This window comes from Gymnogyps californianus, chromosome 2, assembly GCF_018139145.2.
Source record: "Gymnogyps californianus isolate 813 chromosome 2, ASM1813914v2, whole genome shotgun sequence".
Classification (NCBI taxonomy): domain Eukaryota; kingdom Metazoa; phylum Chordata; class Aves; order Accipitriformes; family Cathartidae; genus Gymnogyps; species Gymnogyps californianus.
The window spans coordinates 133,041,512-133,068,719 of NC_059472.1; the positions used below are offsets into that span (position 1 = coordinate 133,041,512).

The 27,208-nt window shown below is 38.5% G+C and overlaps 1 protein-coding gene across 2 annotated transcripts; it reads right to left on the bottom strand.

The window, feature by feature from the left end:
- Positions 1–628: 628 nt before the first annotated feature.
- SP4 (Sp4 transcription factor) lies at positions 629–27,090 on the bottom strand. Of its 2 annotated transcripts, none has more exons than XM_050891714.1 (6): positions 26,956–27,090; positions 26,183–26,283; positions 24,148–25,705; positions 4,388–4,616; positions 3,952–4,151; positions 629–2,852 (listed from the first exon to the last, which is right to left on the bottom strand). In XM_050891714.1, exons 1-6 carry the CDS (start codon positions 26,960–26,962, stop codon positions 2,605–2,607), a joined length of 2,343 nt encoding a protein of 780 aa, XP_050747671.1. In that variant the 5' UTR covers positions 26,963–27,090; the 3' UTR covers positions 629–2,604. The 2 variants fall into 2 exon arrangements, with proteins under 2 accessions (XP_050747671.1, XP_050747672.1); XM_050891715.1 differs by lacking the exon at positions 26,956–27,090 and adding an exon at positions 26,386–26,438.
- Positions 27,091–27,208: the final 118 nt, after the last annotated feature.

Below are 27,208 nucleotides of genomic sequence, written 5' to 3' on the forward strand. Positions count from 1 at the left end.
AAAATTTTTAACGGTGGCAAAGGGAATGAACAGTGAAATGCCATTAAACGAGATACTACTGCACATCTGTGCCCTATTACTTACAACAGCTATATCCCACTGAGTCAAATAAAGGACATTGAAATTTACGATCCTTTTAAGACAGAAAAGTGGATTCAGAATGGTATGCAGAACAGACTGTCAAAATGTTTCTAATTCCAGCGGTAAAATGTGCACCTGCTAACACAAGTTAATGTACTTGAGATGCTATGAAGCCAACCAGATTTAGATTTTGATACATCTATAATAGGGATTCATTGCAGATTAAAAATGACTTCAGTTTCCTATCTGCATACATAAGTATGCATGAAAGAATTATATATGAAATGGTTGTGCAGAATGCTCATAACTTCAGTTTACAAAAATTGTTAACTTCTAGGAAACATGGTATTAACATTAGGAAAGTTCTTCTTTGCATAAAGAAATTTATAGCACTGATTGTGAAGCATAATGATAAAATATATATTTGACGTTTCATTTCCTATATAATAAAATTAACAGTTAATACTACCTAATGTTCATCTGTATTAAATGTAACATCTAATTGATTCTGATGTTTTAAATCCAGATACATCAGTTAAGAGTACTTTAAATAAAATATACAAAATAATGTACAAAACCCAACAAAAATTTAAAGACTCTGTTACAAGTCTACAAAAGCTTTAAGAAACTTGAAATTTATAACCACAGTGTAAAATTGTTCTTCTTTAATCTCAAAGCTTTTTATGTAAACTGAAAGTATAAAATACCTTCAGCTTAGTATTTTGCTACAAAGGGCTGGCCTAAAGTGTACACAGTGTAAACAACGATTGGTATTTCTCTTGCTTCAAAAATACAGAAAACACCACAAGATTGATAAAGTATTCAGATGAGAAGTATATGTTCTGTGGGGGAATGCACAAGGTATCTGTTATGTCTCTCAAACCAACAGCTACCAAACACATTCTTCCTTTTGTAATTTGCAGGGAAAAAAATCTTATCCTTCTTGCACTGTACTTCCTTTAGTTTCATCAAAAATATTTTGGTGTATAAATTTTTTAAAAAACTGGTCATGAGAATTAGTACCAAATGACCATATGTGTAAAAGGTTACATTTATGCCTATGGGAAGTAATTAAAAATGCTGAATATGAAATATTTGGCCATCTTTCCTCCTTGTATGTACTGGAGTTTTCAGATAGAAAATGCAGTTTGTTTTTGTTGTTGTTTTTCATTTCCTCTATATTCCTATGAAACTGGCACATCTGAAAATGTAACCAAACCTTTGAAATCAAAAGTCATGTAGTAAAAAGATAACTATATTCCTCTTTCCCCAGTTTGTTTTGTGGTTGGAAGCTCAATGTAAGATTTGATAGGTAACAGATATTTATTACCAGCCCACGTATTATCCTTGAAGAGAAAATAAAGACAGTAATATTTAGGGGAAAAGAGAGAAAATGTTTACTTTCAATACCTTTTTTTGGTTAAAATGTGATAATTAATTCTTTTCTTTGGCTATTAAGTCAAAGCATAAAGAACTCAGCACATTAACCACAATATAATAAACTAGTATTTACAGAGAGAAGATACTAGAGAATGAGCTACAACACTCAACTGTCTGATTAATTTCCATGAATTCTAACAAAATCAAAACATTTAAATACTTAAAATTGAGTTGTTATGATTCATGTTACCTACGAGTTAGAAATGGACCACAGATGTTTTAAAATATAATGAAATGAAATACCAAAAATTGACACAAAACTTGCCATATTTGTTTTTCATCCTACATAAAGATATCATTACTTTTGTAAAATCTTATGTTAATATCTTTCTATGGTTTTATCTTTCCTACTGTATACACTAATTCTACATAACCTTAGCTCTCCAAACAAAGAGAGGAATTAGAACTCACTGATTGTCATTTATACACACTACCATAATGTAGTGGTCAAAATTAATCTGAGGTCCACCTCAGAACCACTTCGCAGCATGTATCATCCAGCTGCTATTTGAGTAATTCCAAAACTTGAGAAAAGACGGCCAAAATCAACTGACATGTTCTATGGACTGAGCAAAAACCTAAAATATTTCCACTATCATTCAATCTGTATTCAGTTTTGCTGTGCCTTATGGGAAAAGGATGTTCTCATGAAAATATTACAAATTTATTTTAAAAACAAAGTACCTTCGTCAAATGATATTAATCCTAGTCAAGATCCACCCTGTTTTACATTGATATCTGATTTTATAAACACATTAACATACAATGCTAAAATAGGGGGGGAAGTTCATTTAAAACCGTTACATGATATACAGACAAATAACTAAAAAAGTACAGTATGGAAATAATATTCCCCCATCTGTTTATCCAGTACATCAATTTGCGCTGTTTGTATTTTTGAAATTTTTGTCTTGTTGCACCGGTGTACACTTCCCATGCTGACCCTCCAACCTGGAACACTTACAGAAGTCATGACTGAAAACACGATTTCCTGCTCTGTAATCCGCTTTACCAGCCCACTTCCATATCCTGAAAGGTATGTAAACTTAAGTGCAGCACTAGGCGTCCATATAAATGATCCTTTCAGAATTCTTCCATGTTTGTTGAAACATTAGGGGTTGCTGGGTTTGAATCTTGAGAAATGGCAGCAACAGTGACAATTCTTGGAGAACCAAGAACCTCAGTAACTGAAGAGTCCAGTTCTCCTGAGGTAACAATAGCAAGGGCTGTTCCACCACCCTTCTTGTTCTGATGAGTTTTGACATGTTTCGAGAGATGGTCACTTCGCATAAACCTTTTAGAACATTCTGGACACTCAAATCTCTTTTCACCTTTTTTAAAAGAAGAACAAAACCAAAATGTTACTGAAAGAGAGCATTGAACACTGCTTGATCATTTGAATCTGACCCTTTTCTATTCAACATTTTAAGTGTCTTTAAAAGGATACAACGTTTTCTTCTCTACCTGTCTGATTCCCAGATGCGTTCTGTTCAGTCACAGGCTTTTGGCAATCTACTCTTCACTACTAAAATGTTCTTAACAAATATTTGCTATGCTGTGATTATCTGGTGAGAAGTTTGAATTTCAGGTCACCAGAGAATTTTCATAAACTTCCATAAACCTGACAGCAGGAGAGGTAAAAGCCCTGAAAGAATGACTTGATAGCATTTTTTAAGAATACTTTTGTTATTTAGATTACAGTGATGAGAAGGGAATTTGGAAACATGAATCCCAAAGCTCCATGAGGATGTATGAAATCTATGTCAAGACAGACAAATTCAACATACTAAAAAGTCCTGTCACTGTTCAAATGTAATTAGCGCTTAGACTTCAAGTGCTATCTTCTAATGCTATAAGTTGGGAGGGGAGGGATGGGGGGGACACACCTCTTGGGGCTAGAAATATGAAGGCTGACAAAATTTTCATTTTCTAAAAGGTCCACCTTTCCAGTCTGAACTGTTAAGAGAACTTGCTTTATCGGTTCTCACTTGAAACTTCAAGAAACTTCCCAAGAATACCAAATCTGATGTATGGACTAGGTTAATAATTTTCTTAAGGACTGAGCTAGTCCAAGTGAGGAAATGACTACCCTGGTCCATGGCCAATCCTACATGCCTGATCTAAATTTGTTAAATTTAGATCAGGCACTGGCTGATGTACATCAGCTATCTGTGATGAAACGGTCATCTTTTTCTAGCATAGATACAGAAGAACAGTTTGAACAGATCTCATTTTATTTATTCAATTTCACAGTCAGCTTGAATTGATGAAAACTAAAATCTACCACTTCCTCTGTTTTAAAGTTACTTTATTTACATTTAAAAGTAGTTTTCAGAGATCCTAATAAGTGAGAACTTTGATATCTATGTTTAACCATGGCCACCATGATTCACACTTGCTGTACTATGCATACAGAGAGGGCTGACCAACCTGTGTGGGTTCTTCTATGTCTTTGTAACTCATCACTCCTTGTAAATCGCTTGCCACAAAAAATCCAGTTGCATACAAATGGTCTTTCACCGGTATGCCAGCGCAGATGTGCTCGAAGATGAGATGTCTTGCCATAAACTTTTCCACATCCTTCAATATGGCAGATATGTTGTTTCTTTTTTCCTGGCTCATTGCTGCCTCTAAAAAGATAAAATTTAAATAGGCAAGTAATTATTTTCTAAAATATTATTAGCTATTAGGAAAAATATTTCATGCTAATAGAGACAATTACAATCCCCTGACTAAAAAGAAATATATAAACATAATTCCTAATAGAAAACATTAAAAATGTAGGCAATATAAGAAAAATCTCATGCCCAAATGAGGCCAGCTGTGATAAGATGCCTAAATATGTACTGATAAAATTTATATTTACCTTCCTTCTCCCTCTCTGCAATTAGGACATGAGCAGGCAACTCTTCTCAGTCTCTTGCCAGGTTGCACTTCCTGGTCAGAAGCTTGTTGAGCTTGTTGCAGCTGCACTTGTGTTATCTGATCAGGACTAACAGCACCAATTGCTGCATTAGCAATGCCACCTACTGCTACAGTAACAGGAGCTATTGTGGCTTGCTGTACTTTTACTCCATCTTGTCCTTGCTGTTGACCTGTAAAATAAGAAAGTGTTTGTATGTTTTATCAGTCATTTCAATAAGTGAAATGCACAAACAAGCTTTATACATTTTATAGAACAAAAAACCACCTAAAGTTAAGGGAAGCCACAAAACAAATATTAAATCCAGCCATTTTCCTGAAGCACTACCAGAGTACTTACCTGCTAGCTTAGATAGCCCTGTTTAATGTAATTTGTTATTAGAACAGTACAAGACTGCAAATTACTGACTGATACTAGGAAATGTGAACTAGTTTAACAAGTGTTTTCTTTTTCTCAAAAGCTGAGATAAATGAGACTCCATGAAACAAAATCTTACACAGAAATATTGTTAAATCTATTGCTAATTAATGTCTCTCTGATAACCTTTGAAAACATATCTACATTCAGAAAACTACAATTAGCTAATTTTAAAAGTTGCTTTATGGCACATACAGAATTGTCACTTCTCCTACAATCTGTCCTGAATCAACATTGAGCCACAAAGGAACTTTCACAAACAAGAAGAAATGTTGTAGGACTAGACTTGAACAAGCTAGCATACCAGAGCTTTGCAGCTTGGTTTTTTTTTTTTGCAGGATTCTCCACCTGGGATGGGGTAATCCTGGTTATACGTACAAATTGGGGGATAAGAGGCTGGAGAGCAGCCCCGTGGAAAGAGATCTGAGGGTTTGGGTTGATGGCAAGTTGAATATGAGTCAACAGTGTGCCCTGGCAGCCAAAAGGGCCAACCATGTCCTGGGGTGCACGAAGCACAGCATAGCTAGCCAGTCAAGGGAGGTGATTGTCCCACTCTATACTGCACTGGTGCGGCCCCACCTCGAGTACTGTGTGCAGTTTTAGGCGCCTCAATATGAGAAGGACATCAAACTATTAGACTATGTCCAGAGGAGGGCGACCAAGATGGTGAAAGGCCTCAAGGGCAAGACTTACAAGGAGCAGCTGAGGTTACTTGGTTTGTTCAGCTTGAAGAAGAGAAAGCTGAGAGGTGGCCTCATCGCAGTCTACAACTTCCTCAAGGGGGGCAGCGGAGGAGGAGGTGCTGATCTCCTCTCTCTGGTGACCGGTGATAGGACACAAGGAAATGGAATGAAGCTCCATCAGAGGAAGTTCAGATTGGAGATTAGGAAAAGTTTCTTCACTGAGAGGGTGGTCGGTCACTGGAACAGGCTCCCCAGGGAACTGGTCACGGCACCAAGCCTGTCAGAGTTCAAGGAGCATCTGGATGACACTCTTAGTCATATGACTTAGTTTTAGGTAGTCCTGTGAGGAGCAGGGAGTTGGACTTGATGATCCTTATGGGTCTCTTCCAACTTGAGATATTCTATGGTTCTATTCTTTTTTTTCCAAACAGAGTATGTTTTTCAAGAAAACTGGAAAAGCAGCTCGACTGAATCAAATGGAATTCTAACATTGACTTGATGAATTAAGAATTCAGTTTCATTGCATAAGTTCATTGTTCTCATTGGCTTTCTTGATCAAAGGAAATCAGGATTACTGTCTTGATATTAAAGCAAAATAAAGACTATTCCAATACAGGTAAGAAGAGTAGTTTCTTCAGCAGCAGGGTAATACTATGTTTGCTTAAAAAGTTAGTACTATACGGTCTAAGAAAATAACGTGACAAACTAAATCTGACAGAGAGATACGACTTCCAGCCGCAATCTGACAACACTGAATGCCAGTAACAGGAATGGGACAAAATATTATTAGATGCTGCCATTTTCAAAAATTCAGTGCCTTCATACAAATGGGAACTAAAAGGAAATACTACGTACTTATTGAGAGAGTGTAATGACCAACCAGAATTCCTTAGAATAGACTATAATATTTTAAGACTTGGAAGTCCTCAGTATTGAAGCATTAATTTAAAACTTAGAAATCCCTTGGAGGTAACATGATTCAGAGAGATTGAAAGGGGTACTCCAACTTACTTCTCAAGCATCCATAACAGACACCATCAATGGGGATGAGACTGAGAACACCACTCTCTCTGAAGTCTAAACTGCCTCGCTACCAAGTGAGTTCATATACAACTCAGCACGGGATGATTGCTGAAGAGCAATATATCCTTGGACAGGCTATCTTGTATAACACCATAACAGCCATAGATGAAATCTAACACACAGCACCTAACACCACCACATACATGCAGATAGGTTAGGACTAAAGAATGTGATATACAGAGAACCTCCCAAAGTGACTTGACTGTCCTCTAACAGGTCACTGTTGGCTACAGGAAATAGAATAAATCTGTCTTGTGCCTAGGTCAGTACCAGGTTATTTTCACCAGAAGCACTGACCAAATTTTCCCAGTTATCTCTCTTGGTTTCCATCTGGAACTTGCACCTGATCTGCCTAGATATGAATAAACATGAATTCCTTTTCTTCTTAAGCAGGCCACAAATATTGACAGATGCTGAGTACTTTTGGTTCTCTGAAAAGAACAAGGACAAACCCAGAAAAGATAACGTTTGAATCCCACTTGCTGTTGGACAGATAGATAGTAAAACAAAAAAAATCTAAAAAAAGTCTAGTATTTGCAGCAGAGGAACCATAGGAAAAGAATTACTGGTTTAATCTTGAGTGCAGAGTCTCCATATGTCTAGGATAGAACAAAGTCTTTCTTTTCAGAATAGCAATGTACTGGAAATAAGTTTATTTCCCATATTCTAATGGGAAAGAAAAGCACTCATGAGAATCCCTGAGGGAGAATATGATAGGGTAAGGAGAACATTGTGGTATAAATGCAGATAGTAATATCTAGTACTTGGGTCCAACAGCGGCAGAAGAGGACACAAGAGCTTCCAAAGAAAGTGCTAGTCCAGGGGCAATTCCTTGTCAGGCTGTTAGGCTGCTGAAGTGCTGACCGAGTGCTATGAATAGCCAGAGTCAAAAAAGGCTGATCATTTTTGTTATATCTAATGCTCATCTTAACATGATAATGTGATTGCTTGTGTTGAAAACCAGCTGTAGTTTTTGGTTAGCCAAAGGTAAATAAATTAACAGGAAGAACTTGCTCAGCTTGTAGTCTTTTGCAGAGCACAAACCGCTCTGTCTGTTAAACGTACCCAGGATGCAAACTCCTTTAATTCACAGAGCAGCACTATAAATAATGAATCTACGAATGGTCCCTGCAAAAGTTAAAGATGTAACAGATATTATGGCCACACCTACCACAGCCTCTTATGCTATTTTCACTATCAGTCACGTTTTCAAGTACATTAATAAGAATTATCCTTTGTCGTTACAGTTTGTTAGAGGGATGACTCCATCCATGTCACAAAGTCCTATTTGAGCAAAAAAGTCCTAGGATCTAACCAGTCTGTGGTCAGAACACAGCTGAATAGCATAACTTTCTCTCAATTTTCCCTTTCTCTCGGATTTTCTTGAATTGATATTAAAGTTTCAATGCAACTTCCCCCCCAGACTGCCAGACCAAGGCTTTCCAAGTAAGATGTGAATTGAGGCACTTGAACCCTGAGGAGGACGACTCCTTTTTTCACTCCATGACTAGTATTACAGTGACGCATGTCCAGCACGTAACTCTTGCTGGATCTGGCCAATCCACATTTATGGGGAAGCTTGTTCAGCATTTCTAAAAATCCAATATATTGTGCTGATTTGATACGAACCAACTTTCAGTCTCTAAGTCATGAGATGACCGACCACACAAGGGTCTTCTGATACTTCTTCACAATATCAAGTACCACTGCTGACACATATTTTATCTGCTCCTAACTTTCCCTCCCCCGTGTGAGGATCACATGTATCTTGGAGTATAGGATACACACTACTGAGCTACAACCTTAATCTATTTATTAAACATAATATAGTGATACATATGAGAAAAATTCTTCACAATAACTGTAAAGGTGACAATAAAAATACGAAAGAGAAAATGCCAAAAGTCAGGTTGCTCAGGCAGACAATTACATTATCCATATGGTTTCAGTTAAACAGTAATTAAATGACTGCTCTTTAGATGGCATTAACAAAGTTATTACATTTTCTAATGTGAATGTTGATTTTCTTCTTTAAATTAGTCTCACACAGTTGTTATTTTAAACTCCTTTCCCTTGGATTCCACTTATTAAATTCAGAACAGAAGGTTCTGAAACTCTCAAAATATCACACAAATAGCCTTATTTAAAGATCCAGGCCACAATATTCAATAAGCAAATCTCTACTTTTTGAGGTAAAAGAGTAACTGAAGGAAGCACACATATCTGATAAATATTCTTTGCCAGAGATTTACATAGTTATCAGAAAACACTGGGAGGTTCAATAATGTAATTCCTGGACTTAATTTTTGTTTTGAACTCCTGCAAGAGCAACCCAACAAGCTAGCACACTAATAGTATACAGGATAGAAACGCATCTATTCTCATTTTAAAGTTGTTAAACATAAAATTCGTTATTCTTGTTCTTTGAGAGTAAAATGAATGTATTTTAGACCAGCTGAAAAATCTTTTCTCTTAAAGAAAAATCAGAAAATTTTCACAAAACAACTGACAGAACATGCCCTGGTCTAAATCTCAAAGTGAGCCTGCTATAGTCTTGAGTTGTATGGGATTTTGATTTTTGTAAACTATATACTAGAATCCACTATGGATCACTAAGGGCTTTAACTTTTACATCATTTAGACTTATTAAGGGAAGATAAAGAAATTTCATTATTTCTTAAATCAAGTTTACTGAAGAAAAGATACTGAGAAAACTTAACTGTTGATAGGAGTTTGTCAGCAGCCTACAAAATTAAATCAGGGCAACTTCTAAAAGTTTATAAAAATGAGGATTTTTCAATAGAGAGGATCTAGGTATAGATTAGCTTTTTATTTGAAACAAACCCTGCTTAATCCAAAGACAGGTGGCTGAGATAATGTTATCCATACAGGAACAGAATGATCTCCTGACACTTTCTAGATGGAGAAAAAAGACCTATTAAAAATAATCCATATGACTTCTTACTAGGGACATTAAAATACCATTTAAAGCCTTCCAGAAGTTCTGCTACAATCATGAGATCACTTGACATTGCTTCTTCCTGACATACTCCAAACCACAAGACCTGATATCACTATACTTCACCATTCATAATCAAACCTTTCAGTAACAAGAGCTCTCATGTTTCAACACAGATTTCAGAAAGAGGTCTAAACAAATCATTACATGAGGGAACAAAGTCACACTTCAGTTCATCTATGTTATTCTATCTGAGTTGTCAAAGCAGTCACCGCACATCTACACCTGCTTTTAGAAGATAAAAAGTTTTTCTCAAGTTCCCATGATTTCTTTAATAGTGATTTCCTGAAATTGTGAAACATTCTTGATTAACAAAATCATCACTGAACTTGTGTATGACTGAACTTTATTGTACATGCTGTCAGGTTACAATGTTAAGTTACAACAAAATGTTAGTGCACAAAATAACACTGATACCAACTACTCCATTGCATTTCATTTTCTCCTAGGTCTAAGTTCTCTCTTTCTTTTGGATAGTAACCATTTATTTGACCACAGGACAACATGCAAACAACAAGGCAACCTGATACGGTATTTATTTTGCAAATCAAGTGCAGTAAGACTCTCACTCATTGCAATATTGTATATATGATTATGACTGAATGTAATTAAGAATAACATTATAGACATTTTTAAAGCTTCTCAGATAGAAGAACCTGTATGATTTTAGTCATTAATCTTTCCCATTTAAGCAGTTAAGTAAATGCATTACTTATTATCACAAGATACAGGATTATCAAGATAAAGGATTGCACATCCTTTGTTCTTCAGATCACTTAGCTTTCCAATTCTGCAGTAAAACTGCATCTTAACAGTTACAACTCATATAGACTTTCCCATACACGAGTCTGTAACACATTCATGCAAGAAAACTCAACAATTTTAAGTAATTACTATAAAGCCAAATAATATATATAATACACATATATCAATCAATTTTAGGCTTCAAAGCTAATTTGCAAAATAGTAACTCCCATAACACCACCTGGATGATTAAAGAAAGCTAATGCATGGTACCTAGGAAGTACTTCCCTACAGAGCGACTGATCACTGAAGATCATGGTTATTAGGCTTGGCCATCCATCATAAGTCAAAACAAGTTTCATATTACTACACGTTGCACCTGCATTCCTATTCTTGTTCACGTGAAGTAGCAAGCATGTAAAACTACTCTTTGAGGCAAACAGGGCAGAAAGGGAAGAAAAGGACTTAACTTTAATGATGCACAGAGATCATGAGAGTCAAGCTTCAGAAAAATGGATGTTGGAAGCAAGAGAAATTTACGACTAAGAAAAGGACACTTCTAGTTTCTGGTACTTAGTTTCCCAGGGCAATTTGTATAGATTTCCTGTTGCTGTTGTGCAACCAGCATTCAGCAGTCAAAAAGACGACAGCATTAATGACAGAGAGTTATCTAATGTTGCAAAAAAGAAAATTTGTTCAACTGCATATTCTAAAAATGAAAGAGAAGGTTGCAATTGACATTCATAATTCAATGTATATTACTACAGGACAGCTAAGTAAAGTTAATGACAGTCTGCAGAGTTCCAAAGCTCTACAAGCATCGGAGCTGATGCAGCAACTCACCCATTCAACAACTTACTGATGCAAAGCAATGGGGGGAAAAGAGGTTTCTCATCTCCCCTTCCCCTGCATACACCAAGTACAGTCAGCTTGCAAACATCCTTTACTCTAATATTCTTTTTCCACAATGACATACAGATAATTTATAAGATAATATTTATATATATTTAGATATATTTATAATACAATATATTTATTTATAATAATATATTTATATGTAATATATAATAAAAGATAATACTTTGATTAAGATATAGCCAAGATTTTAAAATTTTAAAAAAGTCTGTGGCAATAATTTATAGTCAGAGAACATTTTTTTCCAAACAAAATCTACTAGGAAGGAGGTTTCATGCTGAAGAATGAAATGCAAATCATACCTTGAAATTAAATATATGTGAATACAACACTGAGTTTCAGTATTTACACAGAAGACGATGCGATTCAGTGCTGCTTAAATGGTACACAGACAATTCTGCCCTCTGTGCTACCCTGAAGCGGTGGTTTATAAAGATTTATGAAGAAACAATACACGAGAGGAAGAATTCCCCAGAACAGAAACTGTACAAGGGCTGATGCAAGGGACCCACACATTCTGTATAGAACATCAGTTTGGGGTAGAGAGAGAAAATGCATCCTTCCAACTACTACAAGAAATTTGGGTCAGCACAGCACAGCATTGTGTCCAGATGCTACTATAAGCAGAAAGTTTCCAGTGCAAATTGCAGCATCAACTAGACATCTGTCCTTTCTATCTCCTACAGGGGCACTGCAGCAAGTTTCTATCTTTTGATCTTTTGCCTGTTGCAGACTTTGACAAGATTTGTAAGAACTTGTTATCCTCTCCTCCAAAAGCTTCCTATATCAAATGTCTCAGTGTGTTCAAGAATTCCTGAACAGCATCATAATTAAGCTTAACTTCTGTGAAAAATACCACTTAAAAGCATGAGATTTAAGGCAGTAAAAAGTAAGTTTGAGAGTTTTAAACACCTCAAAAAACCTCAAGTCTTCTTCCTTTTGTGCAAGAATCTTACTGGCAACACAAAGACAAAACAATGCCCAAAAAGTTTCATGAAGGTACTTCAATGACTTTTCAAAAACGTAAGGCTTTACCCAAGTGCTTTAGGACAACCTGAAGTCACTTCAGTACTTTGAGACAGAAAAGAAGTTTTCCCAGCCGGTAGTATCTTTCATTAAACTGAAAGCCAGTTTTCTTTTTATTACTTTAATAAACATGGGAAAAGAGCTACTACAAATACAACACAGAAAGACCTATACAGAAACAACATAAAAATCAACCACAGATCTACAGTTTCACAAAATTTAGTCTTGCACAACCAAGTAGACGTTTCAGTCAAAGCAAGGCAATGCCTTTGGTTGTTCTGGATGCTGTGGCTTCAAATGGAAAGAAAATATGGTCAATTTATTAGGTATTCTAAAGAAGGAGTTGGAATCAGAAAAATAACTTGCTATACTACTGCTAAGGCAAGAGACCCTTCCAAAAAACCCTGATTTTCATCATCATTGAAAAAAACAGTCAAAAATGAAAGTGTATTTAGGATGAGTGTTCAAGAACACTTCTCTGCAGATGTAGTTCCCTGTGTACTGAACCTTAGAGGAAATAGACAGCTGAAAACCCAAGAACCAGCTATGCTGCAGAACATCAGATGCACTGCATGGAAACTAGTAGATGTAAGAAAAGGAGGTTTTTAAGTCTACTTTTATGGAACATCTCCCTCTACCCCATCACCCCACCCCTAACTCTCACGTTATTCTACAGCTTATAGCCACAACAGAACATGGCGCAGTTCTTTTTTCCAACTCTTGTCCTTAATTCTGAAATAGGGATAGGACTAGAAAGAAACTTGTTGACTGTTAGTCTCTACAGTCTGACTAGAGGAGCTCAATACCTGACAAACTGTAACCAAAAAAAAAAAAAAAAAAAAAAAAAATTCAAATGCCTATCTTATACACTTCTGCCATACAGAAAGTAAGATACTGGTCTCAGGAAGTGTGCTTTTTAGCATCTCAGTTCAATTTCTGTATATTACCATGGAAATAGTAATGGCCTAATCTTGAAAGGACAGAAGGAGGCTGACATGAAAAAATGCAAGCTAAGTTTCCAGTACTCTATTTGTTTTTTTGTGGGTAGGGGGTTTTTGGTTGGGTTTTGTGGGGGTTTTGACTACAGTTTAGCTAGCTTACATATTTTACACTTGACTAGAAGGTTCATCAATGTCCTTGAAGCAAACATTTTGGCTATATGAAACGTTATCTTTATATTGATCAAGGTAAAAGTAAATATGCCTTTATGCACAGGAGGGATTAGTTAACACGTACATACATGGAAAATGGAAAATCCTTTCAACAGAAAGGAAGATAGCTGACTTTAAAACTAGGTTAAGTTGTATAGCAGTTGATAATTTATTCAGAATAAGAAAAACCACACTGGCAAGGTGATTAAAAGTTACTATCAGGAAAAACCAGATTCATAAAACATTTTTAAAGACCTTTTACAGTAAGACTAAACATGAGACACAGGCCTTGGTTTTATAACAGCCTATGGGTAGATAGGCTAACCAATACAAAGACTAATTTGTTTATTAAACATGTAAAAACTGTAACTTTGTTACAGCCTTCATCAGGCAAGGACCAACAAAGCTACAGATTATAGAATCACAAAAGAAGGGCTACATAAATCTCCAAGATCCAAACCCTTAGAAGTTCTGCCATCTTATTCTGTAACATTGTTATCTCTTTAAAACCATATGCTTAATCTTCCTTTTTGGTTCAGAACTGTCCTGGTTTTGGCTGGGACAGAGTTAACTTTCTTTTTAGTAGCTGGTACAGTGCTGTGTTTTGGATTTAGTGAGAGAATGATGTTGATAACACGCTGATGTGTTAGTTGTTCCTAGTAGCGCTTATCTTAAGCCAAGGACTTTTCAGTTTCCCATGCTCTGCCAGCAAGCAGGTGTGCAAGAAGCTGGGAGGGAGCATAGCCGGGGCAGCTGACCTGAACTAGCCAAAGGGGTATTCCATACCATGGAACATCATGCCCAGTATATAAACAGGGGGGGTTGGCTGGGAGGCGCGGATCGTGGCTCGGGAACTAACTGGGCATTGGTCAGCGGGTGGTGAGCAATTGCATTGTGCATCACTGGTCTTTTTCCTTCCCCCACCCCCTTCCTTTTTTTTGTTGTATTCCTTTTCATTACTATTATTATTATATTTCATTATTACTATTGTTAGTATTATATTTTACTTTAGTTATTAAACTGTTCTTATCTCAACCCATGAGTTTTACTTTTTTTCTTTCCTTTCCTCCTCCTCACCCCACTGGGAGGGGGAGGGGAAAACGGCTGCATGGTGCTGAGTTGCTGACTGGGGTTAAACCACGACAAGAACAAACTGAAGAGCTTGATGTTTCCATCAGTTACTTCCTGATGACCAAAGAAACAAGACAATCAAGGCCCATGTTTCTTAAACTTCAGTATTTTGCTCAAGGGAAAAGTGGTCACATCATCACTTGAAACTACTCTATAATTAAGGAAAGTCAGACTTGTACCTAACATGTATCCCAAGGTTTTTTTTGGCAGGAAGATATTAACCAATCATTTTCTTTTTACAACAAAATGATACTAGTTTGCCATCTATTAAGATTGAGTATGCATGTTGGGATAACATGGTTTACCGATGACCAGCTGATCAAGGTATATGACTGTCATCCACTGTCAGTAGTATTAAACATCACTGGAAATTCCATTCTTAAGAATGGATGCATACAGAAATCCATAAAGCTATATAACTATACCCCAAACTAACCTGAGCGTGTGCTGAGATGCTACATTTCTAAGAGACTGCAGATGTCCAGAGCTATTGTTTTGGTGAAAGTGTCATGACAAGAGCAAGATATTCATTATAAAAATTACATTTTGTTATGCAGTCCTGACTACTTCCAAAGCTACTACACTACAGCATATAAACAAAACAACTTTTATTAACTAAATTATCCATTAAAATCACTGGCCATTGAAAAATGTAGTTGTTTTTCAATAACAACATTGTTTATACTTGAAATTAACATTCCCCTGAGAACATGACATCCCATTCCATATATAGTTAGATTTTTCAATAATCACTATTGCCATTAAACATTTTTAATATATTAAACCAGTAGGAATTGATTTATCTTATCTACCAGTACCAAAATCATATGAAGCTAAGTACTCCATAATTTAAGTTACACTGAGGAAGCTACTGAAATCAGTTTTGGAATATGCTTCTTGCTGCTCCCCCCACCCCAGGTGGTAATGGAAGAACAAGAAGGTTGGCTTAGTGCGGATCTAAGCACCCTTAAAAAAAAATAAAAAAATACTAACAGGCTGATGAAGATGTGCAGTATCACTCAGTTTGCTTGCTTGACATTTTCTGAACAAGTTCAACCAATTCATTTCCTGCTCTATAGGCTCTGATTTCTGACAATAGGGAACGAGAGGGGATAGCAAAACCTGATATTCTCAGAGAGTGCACCTGTATTGATGAAACATTTTTATAAGACCACATACTCTAATAGGGAAATATAGTTTTACTAACATTCTTCTTTGAAGACCTATTAACTTCAAGAATTAAATGTAAGTTCTTAACATAGAAACAGCTCATTACAAACCTATTTCACCTGGCAATTATGAGCAAAGTTGGTACTTGAAATGCCTCCCCTTCCCACTTTATCTAGAAGTAATGATGAAGTCATGCCTTGCTATTCACAGGTCAAGCAGAAAAGACTTGTTTTACTGAGGCATTTTTACCAGGTTATTCTCCATAGGCAATTTAGCTGAACAGGTAGATTGCGCATTCCTTATGCGTCAAGTTTACAACAGTATATTGATACTTTATTTTTAAGCTACCACCACCAAGGCAAACGTTTGTTTTCACCAGCATAGTTTCTTGTTAAACTGTTTCTGCCACTATTTTGAATTTCAGTTTAAGAAAATCCCACAACCAAAGCAATTTTGTCATTAGAAGACTAAACGCTTCTCCTATAATTACTCTGAAGCATTTGAAAAGGATGCCAGTGCTACAATATTTAGAACACTGTGGTTCTCCAACAATTCTCAGCTCAAGGCAACCTGAGAACAGTTGTAAGTGACCTTTCATGACTTTGGAAAAAGTATGCTAAATTTCTATACTCCTCCCAACTATACCCTCAGAATGCCAAGTAACACACTATGAAGTAAAAAACTAAGAAAAACTCCTGCGTTTTTTCTGTTTTTGTGGAAAATAGCTCAGTTCTTTCTACTTATCTTTTTACTGCAGATGCCCTAGCTTGCAGCTTGTTTCTTTCAAGGTGTTTGCTGCAGCTTGCTTGCCAATGAACATCCAGGGAAACACTGGATGTTATTCAAAAAAAAGATCATGCAACCACCATCCTTCAGCTCCTTTGACTTCCACCCTTGGTATTTATATTTGCCAGTTTGCTTGTATATACTGTGGCTATTTTAAACCCTTTTCACCTTGTTACCACCTACAGGCATCCCTTCTTGCTTAGCTATACAACTCACTGAGTTCTGCTTCTACACATACTTACTATTACATTAACACAAGCAAGGAAACCCACAGATTACATATTTCATGAAAACGCATTTTCTTTCGTTCAACAACATAAGTGTAATGTTCTAGGACTTCAGACTAAACACCTTCCCCTCCCTCAGTAACTAGAGATAATAGAAGACCGTGAGTGGTACAAAGGTGAATCAGATCATTTAATTTTTCATAATACAGCTGTTTGAGAACATTAATTGTTGTGCAAGACACATTTTTATTTAAGACACAATTTATTGCAGACAAGTATAGAACATGTAAAAAATTTACACAGACTCAGAAAATAAATCCATCAAGGATTATTAAATATATATATTAAAAAAAATATCCCACTTCTGGCTCAGGAAGACCTGAGCTGCAGATCACTGAATGGTGGGAAAAGTATCTGAGCAGATTATTCTTGTATGCATCACCTGCAGTCAGCATCAGACAGGGTCAGAAACACCTCTGACTCTTATATTCATAGAATCATAGAATGGTTTGGGTCAGAAGGGACCTTTAAAGATCATCTAGTTCCAATGCCCCTGCCATGGGCAGGGACATCTTCCATTAGATCAGGTTGCTCAAAGCCTCACCCAACTTGGCCTTGAATGCTTCCAGGGATGGAACATCCGCAACTTCTCTGGGCAACCTGTTCCAGCATCTCACCACCCTCATAGTAAAGAATTCCCTCCTCATGTCCAATCCAAACCTACCCTTTTTCAGTTTAAAACCACTGCCCCTTGTCCTGTGACTACAGGCAGGCCTTGGTAAAAAGTCTCTCTGTCTTTCTTATAAGCTCCCTTTGTATATTGAAGGGCTGCAATAAGGTCTCCCCAGAGCCTTCTCTTCACCAGTCTCAACAACTCCAGTTCTCTCAGCTTTTCTTCATAGGAGACATGTTCCAGCCCTCTGATTATTTTCACGGCCCTCCTCCAGACCCACTCTAACAGGTCCGTGTCTGTCTTCTACTGGGGACCCCAGAACTGGACACAGTACTATAGATGGGGTCTCACAAGAGTGGCGAAGAGGGAGAGAATCACATCCCTTGACCTGCTGGCCTCAATTCTTTTTATGCAGCCCAGGATACAATTGGCTTTCTGGGCTGCAAGCGCACATTGCTGGCTCATATCCAATTTTTCATCTACCAATATCCCCAAGTCTTTCTCCACAGGGCTGCTCTCAATCCATTCACCCCTCAGTCTGTATTGATATTGGGGATTGCCCCAACCCAGGTGCAGGACCTTGCACTTGGCCTTGCTGAACTACATGAGGTACACATTGGCCCACCTCTCAAGCTTGTCAAGGTCCCTCTGGATGGCATCCCTTCCCTCAAGCACATCAACTGCACCACTCAGCTTGGTGTCATCTGCAAATTTGCTGAGGGTGTGCTCAGTTCCACTATGTCATTAATAAAGATATTAAACAGTACTGGTCCCAGTATAGACCCCTGAGGGACATCACTGACTACTGATCTCCATTTGGAGATTGAGCCATTGATGGCAACTCTTTGAATGTGGCCATCCAGCCAATTCCTTATCCATCAAATAGTCCAACCACAAACCCCATATCTCTCCAAGGCTATTATATGGGACCATGTCAAAGGTCTTACATAAGTCATGGTAGGTAATATCAGCTGCTCTTCCCTTACCTACCACAGTCACTCCATTGTAGAAGGCCGCCAGATCAGTCAGGCACGATTTGCCCTTTGTGAAGCTACGTTGGCTGTTTCTAATCACCTCTCTGTAACCCATATGCCTTGACATAGCTTCCAGGAGCATCTGTTCAGAGGATCTTACCAGGCAGAGAGGTGAGGCTGACTGGTTGGTAGTTGCCAGGGTCCTTCTTTTTACCCCTTTTAAAAATGGGTGTGATGTTTCCCTTTTTCCAGTCACTACTCCTGAGTTACATGCATTTAAACTTATGTATCGTTTTATTCCTGTTTAAAGAATTTGGTAGAATGTTTCAAACTCCTTTGCAAAGTTTGAACCAGAATGACAGTAATATGTAAACAATGTCTTCAGTCTTTGAACAGCAAGTCATAAAACTAGTGACTGTCACACAAGAAGAGTTAATAAAGAAGGAAAGAGAAGAGAAAGCCTTGAAGACAGGCTGAAGTTGGATGCAGACAAATAAGAAAAGGTGTAAGAAAGCAGGAGAAGACCTGAAGGTACTGACAAATTGCATAACTACTAATAGTAGTGCAATGAAAGTAGCTAGTCAAAGAGAAAAATGCCTTAGTAACTCACATTACTACAGAGTATGAAACAGAAGGGCAAGGTTCATTACGTTTTTAAAGCGCCCCAGTAAGAACATTTGGTACTGGACTTCATTGTCATTAATAACTGTTTTAGCGTCCACAGCACATCCCTGCAAAAGACTTAGAACTCTCCAGTTCCAGCATTGCCAAGCAACAGACTGTTCCACTTAATGGAAGTCATTCCTCCAGGTTATTTTGGTGGATGAACTCCAAATTCCCCATAATTCAGGCCATGCCACCAGTCATCTTAAACAAAATGGCTTGAACTTGAGTTGCAAGGTGATGGAAGCAGGTGACTTTTGCCTAAAGCAACTAACAAAGCTTGGACTAAGTATACAGAAAATACAAGTAATATTTTTCACTATTTTTAAAACAAAAGTGTCTCATACACTTTTGTATGGGACAAACACCATCATCATGTAACAAAATTACTTCAAGATGTATATTTAAGGTAGATACAAGTCTGATCTATTACTTCTTTTTTTTTAATAAGAAACGGGGAATTATTCTGAAAAGACATCACCACCACCACCACTAGATTCCCACTGTCAGCAAAAACAATGAACAAGTTCAGAAAAAGCTTGCAACCTCTTCTGAAGGCTCCAGTGAAAGAAATCCTGCAGGCAGAACACAAAACTTTTACAGGGAATCCATTAATACTCAGCATTTCATTACAGTTTAACTGGTCTGTTTTATCTCACCCCATATTCTTCAGCATCCACAAATGTGCACGTTCCATGCTATTCCTAAAACAAATTACTCCAAGCCCAATGTGTTGAGGGACAAAGAAACTTAGCCCACCAAAAGGAAATGGTTTTATGAACTATATATTTTTCTTAGAACTATCTAGTACTAAAACAAGTTCCTTCCACATAGTCACTTATGTTGTCAATTAACACATCTGGACAAATAAAAGGCCCTGAAAATAAGCTTTAAAAGGGCAAAGGATACCTTATTTTTAAGAAGGGGATGCGGGGCAGGGGGGACAGGAATCCTTTGAACTTGCATCTACAGCTATCACAGCAGAAGCTGTGGAGGTTGTGGATGCCCCATCCCTGGAAGTGTTCAAGGCCAGGTTGGATGGGGCTTTGAGGAACCTGGTCTAGTGGAAGGTGTCCCTGCCCATAGCAGGGGGGTTGGAACTAGGTGATCTTTAAGATCCCTTCCAACCCAAACCATTCTATAATTCTATGCCTTGAAAAAAGGCAAGGGAACTGTGCAGGACCTGCTTGTCTCCAAGCTCATAGGGGCTAAATTCAGGAAGTCACCACCTATTAACATTAAAGGCTATTGCATTCCACAGGGAATCACGTATAAAAACAACAGCACAGAAGAAATGCAGTTTACTTTGTACAGAACTAGCTTGCTTAAAGGCCATGACAGGTACTGATTTCATAGCAAGGCAGGTATTTGTAGATCCCTGCATGTTCAAGTAAACATGGCTGCTTTTATGTAGTCCATTGTTTGATTAGCTCTTAATTAAATGTACAGAAGAAAGCTAAATGAGAAGATAGAAACTAAGTATCTGAGCCTTAAAACCAGATTTTTAAACAATTATTTAATTACTCCTTTGACTGACACTTTGTACATCTTCTCAACAAAATTTCACAGAAACACAGAGCGGTCTAGACTGGAAGGGACCTCTGAAGGTCATCTGGTCCAACCACCCTGCTCAAGCAGGGCCACCTACAGCTAGTTGTCCAGGGCCATGCCCAGCCAACTTTTGAATATCTCCAAAGATGGAGAGTCCACAACCTCTCTGGGCAACCTGTGTCAGTGCTCAGTCACTCTCACAGTAAAAAAGTAATTTTCCTCTACATCATTGATATCGAATGAGTTTTCCCTCAGGCCAGAAAGTGAAAAGATGTGAGAACTTCTCTGCTTTGCAGACCACACACAACATACAACCTGAAGTATGATACTTACCAAGAACAACGTTTAAACTTTTAACTGAAAAACACAACAAAAAAACCAAACACACTTATACATCTTGTTTGGTTTACAGTAGAGCCTACATACCTTGGGACCAGAGACTTTGAGTAACAAAGGTTATAAAAAGCAGACCAAAATATAAGATTTACTTGAAGATTTTAATATTTTTCTTCCCAATGTGAAATTTGTCTCTTTTGGAATTTAGAATCTGTTTGACAAAAAAAAAAAAAAAAAAAAAAAAAAAAAAAAAAGAGAGACTTTCCCAAAATAGTTCTATAGCTTAACATTTCCATAATAATTTTAAGCTAAGAATTTTTGTTATTTGTAGTTAATTATTTAGAGTTCTATTGCTTTACTATTTCATTTACTACTGAAAAACTAAGAAAAAGGTACCTAAACTACCCCATTGTAGAAACAACTAGGAAAACCAATGTTCAAGGAACAGAAATACAACACAAATAGTTATTTCAGAGAAATACTTATTGTGATTTCCCCCCCCCCCCCGGAAACTCAGCTGGTTTGGTCAGTTGGGTTTGCTTGAAGGACAAAGTAACTTTTTTTTCCTTACAAAGTTAGAGCACCTAAATCAATGCATGAGATGAGTCCTTCACTCAGTCTTTTCCCTGACACTTTCTGGACATCCTCCATATGGTTCATTTCTAACACCTACTACTGCTCATTTGTAGTGAGTGACCCACTTCTGGAGAGTTCAATTAACGTACAAAAGAGTTCACACTGACAAGCTTAGGTGCTGCAGAAAAAGAATGGAAATACCAGTCTGCAGATGTTGAGGTAACCGAGCGGTTTATTTTTTTTAAAAGGTTTCCTGTAACAATAATAGCAAAAACCATTTCAAATATAAAAGAAGCAAATCTGAGGAAGTTGATATCCCTGATCAAGACAGCTTATTCCTGGCAAGTGGCAAGCAAAGTTTAGACTTTAGCACGTTTGTCATTTTCTATTTCATAACCATTCTTTCCTTGAATACTTAATACAGCATTAAGGACTGCACATCATGCTCTTCACTCTCCTTTCCATGCTACCATGTCTCCCATTCCCAGAGTGGAGCATGAGGAAGTTCCACAGGAGAGATGCAGAGATAAATAAGAGAAGGAAATTATAACTAATCTCTCACATTCTCAAAGTATGTTCTTTCTCCATAACCTCAAGCCTTGGGGAACATAAATAGTACCTTATATACAAAGGAATGGAGAAAAGGTCGGAGGATTCACTGCTGCTAGCATAAAATTAAAAGTGCTATGGAAACAGCCATAAGGCCTATCTGGAAGAAAAAAAAAAAAAAAAGTGGAGGGGATTTCAATGGTCACAAAGCTTAAGTTTAGTTAACATATGAACCCTGTATGACTAAGGCTTGGTTTCTCCAGGACCATACTCATGACTCATTCCCCTTCTTTCATCCTCAGTCACAAACCTCAATCCCTTTATTTTCCAGAAGACATCACATGCAATCAGAGGTGCAGTCAAGATAACTGAGCAAGATGATATTCAGAATCTTTTGTTCTAATACCTATTAGTGTACACTAAACAGTTGTACACCATTAGTAAGCAGGGAAAAAACTGCATGCAGAAAGGTTCTTCCTGCACCCCCAAATCTAGGCTGTTCCCAAAGCAAGCTTTCTATGAAGAGCACCCTACCAAAGTAGGAACTTCTGTCTAACAACAGTAGTCAACCAGCACCTTCCCATCAAGGAAAAATTTTTCCAAGGCAAATTGGACTGCAAGATATTGTAGCAGCTGGTCAGCTCCGGCTAACTGAAACTTCTTTTTGAACCATTACAGCTAAACACAAGCTCAAGATTTTAATTCTTATTACCCAGATGAACATTTCCGTAACACTCCTTAAGTAAGTCAGGTTTAGTGCATCCAGCCCAGCTCTTAGTATTTCAACATGCCATCAAGTGCTGAAGAGTACCATAGCAGGTGAAATTCTCCCAATGGCAAATTTCTTATTATCAAACTATGTTTAGTCTCCTCAAAAATGTTTCAGTTAAAGGGAACAATCCTTTGCCCAGTTAAACCTTTCTCATCTTAGCATATAATTATAAAAAAACAGATTAAAAGTCAATATGATACTAACATTTGTTTATGCAGACTAGTTAGACTAGCAGTAGTTAAACATGAGGGTTTTTTTCTTACAGTTTTATACTAAAAAACTGTGTCTATAGTCGGGTTGCTGTTAAGACAAGAGTTCATTGTAACTACTACAAGAGAAGACTTTTACTTGTATGAAATAAAACCAAGCTCATGTAAGCAGTTATCGAACTGGCAGAGAGAACCCCTAAATCACATTTTATCCGAAACATTAAAAGTTTGCAAGTTTTACTTATAGACTGCCCTTGTGGGACACTACAGAGACCTTGCACAGAATTTACTTTAGAACTAAGTTCCGTTATCCAGCCTAGAGCCTTTTAATAGCTCCCTTCCCAACTATTAGACCAGCATAATCAAACAGGCATTTCATAATACATATCAAAAGTTCATTAGCAAGCACTGAGGTACAGTTACCAGTTGTTTTTATTTTTTTAAAAAGTCAAGTCACGGGAACTATGCTGTGCACAAGCATACCTTATTCCACTCAATCTCTTTGCAGAACTCAAACTTTTAAGGGAACAACTTTAGGAGCTAGTGCAGAATACAACTAATAGTTCGATACAAACACATGCCATGACACAAGATATCCCAGTTCACATACTGTCACTTTTCTCATCCTACATCCCCCATGCAGAGATTAGGAATATTGCCTGGTTGGAAAAAGCTTTTTGTTGTTGTTGTTTTTTAAACATATCAAAGCTCTAACAGTAAAGTCTCATGTTCACTCCCAAAGCCTACAGGTCTTTAATAAGATGGAGAACAGGATCATTTAAGGATAGTTTATCAAGTACAAACAGTTCCATTTCAATTGACACAACTGGTAATATTAGCTCAATGCTTAGGAGAAGTGTCAGCTATTTTAAAATCTGAATTTTAGTGATAAGTATAAGGTATTTCCTCACAGTTAAGGGTTTAACGTTTAATCACAGAAAATCCTGAAAAAAAAGTATTAATTTAAAACTGTCTGGTATTCTTGCAATAGTAAAAAAAACAAAACAAACAAACCAAAACAAACCCAAAACTTTGTCAGACCACTCACCCGCAACACTGGTAATGGTAACAGGAACTCCTTGAACTTGAACACCTGCAGCACCCAGGTTGGCAACACTTACTGTTTGAAGATTAGGTACTGAAGCAAGCTGGGCAGCGTTCAGAGTGATGGGCGTACCAGCAACAGCCACTGGTGCAATCTGGGCAATGGTTGTACCACCACTTGAAGACACAGGCGTTATGGTTAGTTGTTGGGGTAACCCAGCATTTTGAACTTGAAGATTTGAAAGGCTTTGCAGATTCTGAACCTGTACAGTTTGCCAGCTGATCTGCCCTGATGGTGTTAAAGTTGGAGCCCTGATGAGCACCTGAGTTGGACTCACTGCCTGCAGCTGAACATTCTGCAAAGGCTGCTGCTGGATGGTCTGTATAGTCTGCCCTGACTGGAGCTGAAACGACTGTGGAGGAATGGCCTGAATAATCTGCTGTTGAGGCTGCTGGATCTGTATCTGCTGCAGAATAGGCTGACCTACGATTTGGACCTGTTGAAGGGAACCCGACTGATCTTGGACGTTCTGTAGTCCATTGGACTGAAGCTGACTGGAGCTCTGGCCTTCAGAGTCTGTAGCAGTTGTTTGAGGTTCTTCAGTTGCCTGCTCTGAACTGCTGCCTGCTGTGCTTGTGTATTGGCCTGTTTCTGCAGAGCTTACTAGCGTGTCACTGCTAGTTAGAGATGTTGAGGCAGTGGTCGTAGAGGTGGAAGATGAGGAAGGAGACTCTGGCATTGTACTAATGGAGGCAGAAGTGACAGGTGTAGACGCTAGCTGATTTCCATTGGAGACTCCGCTCTCAGTAGACTGGCCAACTTGACCCGAACCTCCTCCAGCTGCCACATTGTTTATCACAGGCAATGCTAGGGTTACCCCACCAATGTTTATAGGTAACGTTGTTACAACTTGCGCCTGAGTACCAGGAATAGTTTGTAGCTGCAGTGGTATGGAAACACCAGGCCTAATTTGGACTGGAACTGTCTGATTTGCTAGGTTTTGAGCAATAACATTCCCCGAAGCTGTCCTATTTGCAGTTGTGAGGATAGCTTGATTATTCCCTGCAGGAATAAGCTGAATTTGACCCTGTATGTCTTGTAGACCAGTAGCATTAGATGGATTAATTTGAAGTTGTTGACCTTCTGTCGTCTGAATCTGTGGGATCACTTGGTATTGGACACTACCGCTTGGATTTTGTACTTGAATGACTTGGAATTGTCCAGGGTTTGTTGCAGAAGAATTGCCCGATTTGGTTTTTGAAGGAGACGTACTTCCATTGTTACTGCTGGAGGGACTTGCTGCACTTGAGGCAACAGAAGATCCTTGTTGAGCAACATTATTTTCTTTTGAAGCAGAAGGAGTAGCGGCAACAAGCTGCCAAGCGTTTCCAGCAAGCTGAGTTGTTACCAATTCTAACTGCTGCGGCTGATTCTGAAGCTGCACCAAACCTTGATTTGGATCTATAATAATCTGCTGCTGTCCAGTTCCTTGATTCTCACCAGGAGTTCCTATTTTGCTGCAAGTGGCTGCTAGCAAAGCGAGAGGTGAAGGCTGAGAATCCTATCCGTAAAGAGGGAAAACAGAACAGAATCAGAAGAGCATGAGTATGAACCATCAGAAGTTAGCATCAAGGATTACACAGGAAGCAGAAAAAAAAAAAAGTGCTTCTGCATAGAGACCAATGATACAGCTCTGAATAAGGAAGTATGTATTTCTGTAAATAACCTTTAAACATAAAGCCCTTAATTATCAACAAATATGTGGCAGCCAGGACCTCAACCGCATCCTCAATCCAGTCTTTTTTTCCCCTTAAAATAAAGGACAATTAAAAAAATACTTCTATTACATGGAAAGCAGCTGATCACTGCAAAATGCAATCAAAAAAACACGTCCAGGCAGTAAAAATACTGCACCCAACCAACTACATTTCATCCAACCCAAAGAAAGATGCCCTGAGCAGGAAATGCTGTTAGCTGAACATTTCATTTTAAATGCTAATAGTTTGGGCACTAACATACTCGGGTGTGTGCGCTTTACCTGTGAGCCTCCAGTTTTCCCTTTTTTATTATTATTGTTGTTATTCTCTGCCTCGGGAGATTTCTCTCCCTCTGTGGGCATAGTTTCCTCCTTCTTTTGATCTGCAAAAATATCAAGTGTAACAGGTTAATTATTCACCTTCATTTATACAATAACAAAACCTACGAGCATATCCTTTTTGGTTCCCAGCTCGTCGCCTTTACCTCTTCATAAAAACAACAGTGCAAATCATTATTACAAAAGAACGAGTCCTAAGAAACGTGGTTTGAAACCCAACCCATGGGGGCTGGAGAGTTAACACCCAGAAAGGGGAGGTTTGGTTTCCTCTCCCAGAGACAGCAGGAAAAAACCACCCACAACCCTCCTCCTCCTCCTGCCCCTAAAGCATCGACGGCCACTGAGTGGCCGTCGATGCTTTAGGGGGCAGGAGGAGGGTTGTGCATGGGAGGGAAAGAGGGAGGAAAAGAGGAATGAAGGAGGGAGGGATGTGCACAGGAGGGAGGGTTAGCGAAGAAAGGGGGAATGGAGGAGGGAGGTACGGAGGAGGCAAGTCGGAGGGGCAGGCAGGGGAGGAAGAGAAGAAAAGGGGCATAAGAGGAAGCAGCACGGATGGGTGGAGGGGCAGCAAGAGAAGAGCGGGGTAAGAAGGGGGAGAAGCAGGGAAGAAAAGGGGGAACCCGGGAGGGCGGGATAGAGGGGGGATGAAGGGTGGAGGGAGGAGCGGAGGGAGGGAGGGGTGTGCACAGGAGGGAGAGAGGGAGGGGGTTACATACCGCTCATCCCGCATTAATGCCCCGCTGAGGCGCCGCTCTAGGGGGGAGGAGAAGGAGGAGGAGGAGGCGGAGGGTGGGGTGGGGGTAGCGGGGAGAAGGCCGGTCGCAGCCGGAGCTGGGAGGAGCGGGACGGCCTATTTTTCCACGAATGGCCGCCGCTGGGCTGTGGCGTAGCTGCCTCTCTCTCCGCCCGCCGCCGCCGCCGGCCTCAGCCCGCCGCCTTGAGTGACAGCTGCGGGCCGGCCGGGCGGCG

Bases quoted from the DNA above. Each gene is read 5' to 3' on its own strand.
- SP4 (XM_050891714.1), bottom strand. The intron at 4,152-4,387 runs GTAAATATAAAT...TTATCTTTTTAG, and splicing joins TGCAGAGAGGGAGAAGGAAG to AGGCAGCAATGAGCCAGGAA. The intron at 2,853-3,951 runs GTTGGTCAGCCC...CTTTTAAAAAAG, and splicing joins ACATAGAAGAACCCACACAG to GTGAAAAGAGATTTGAGTGT.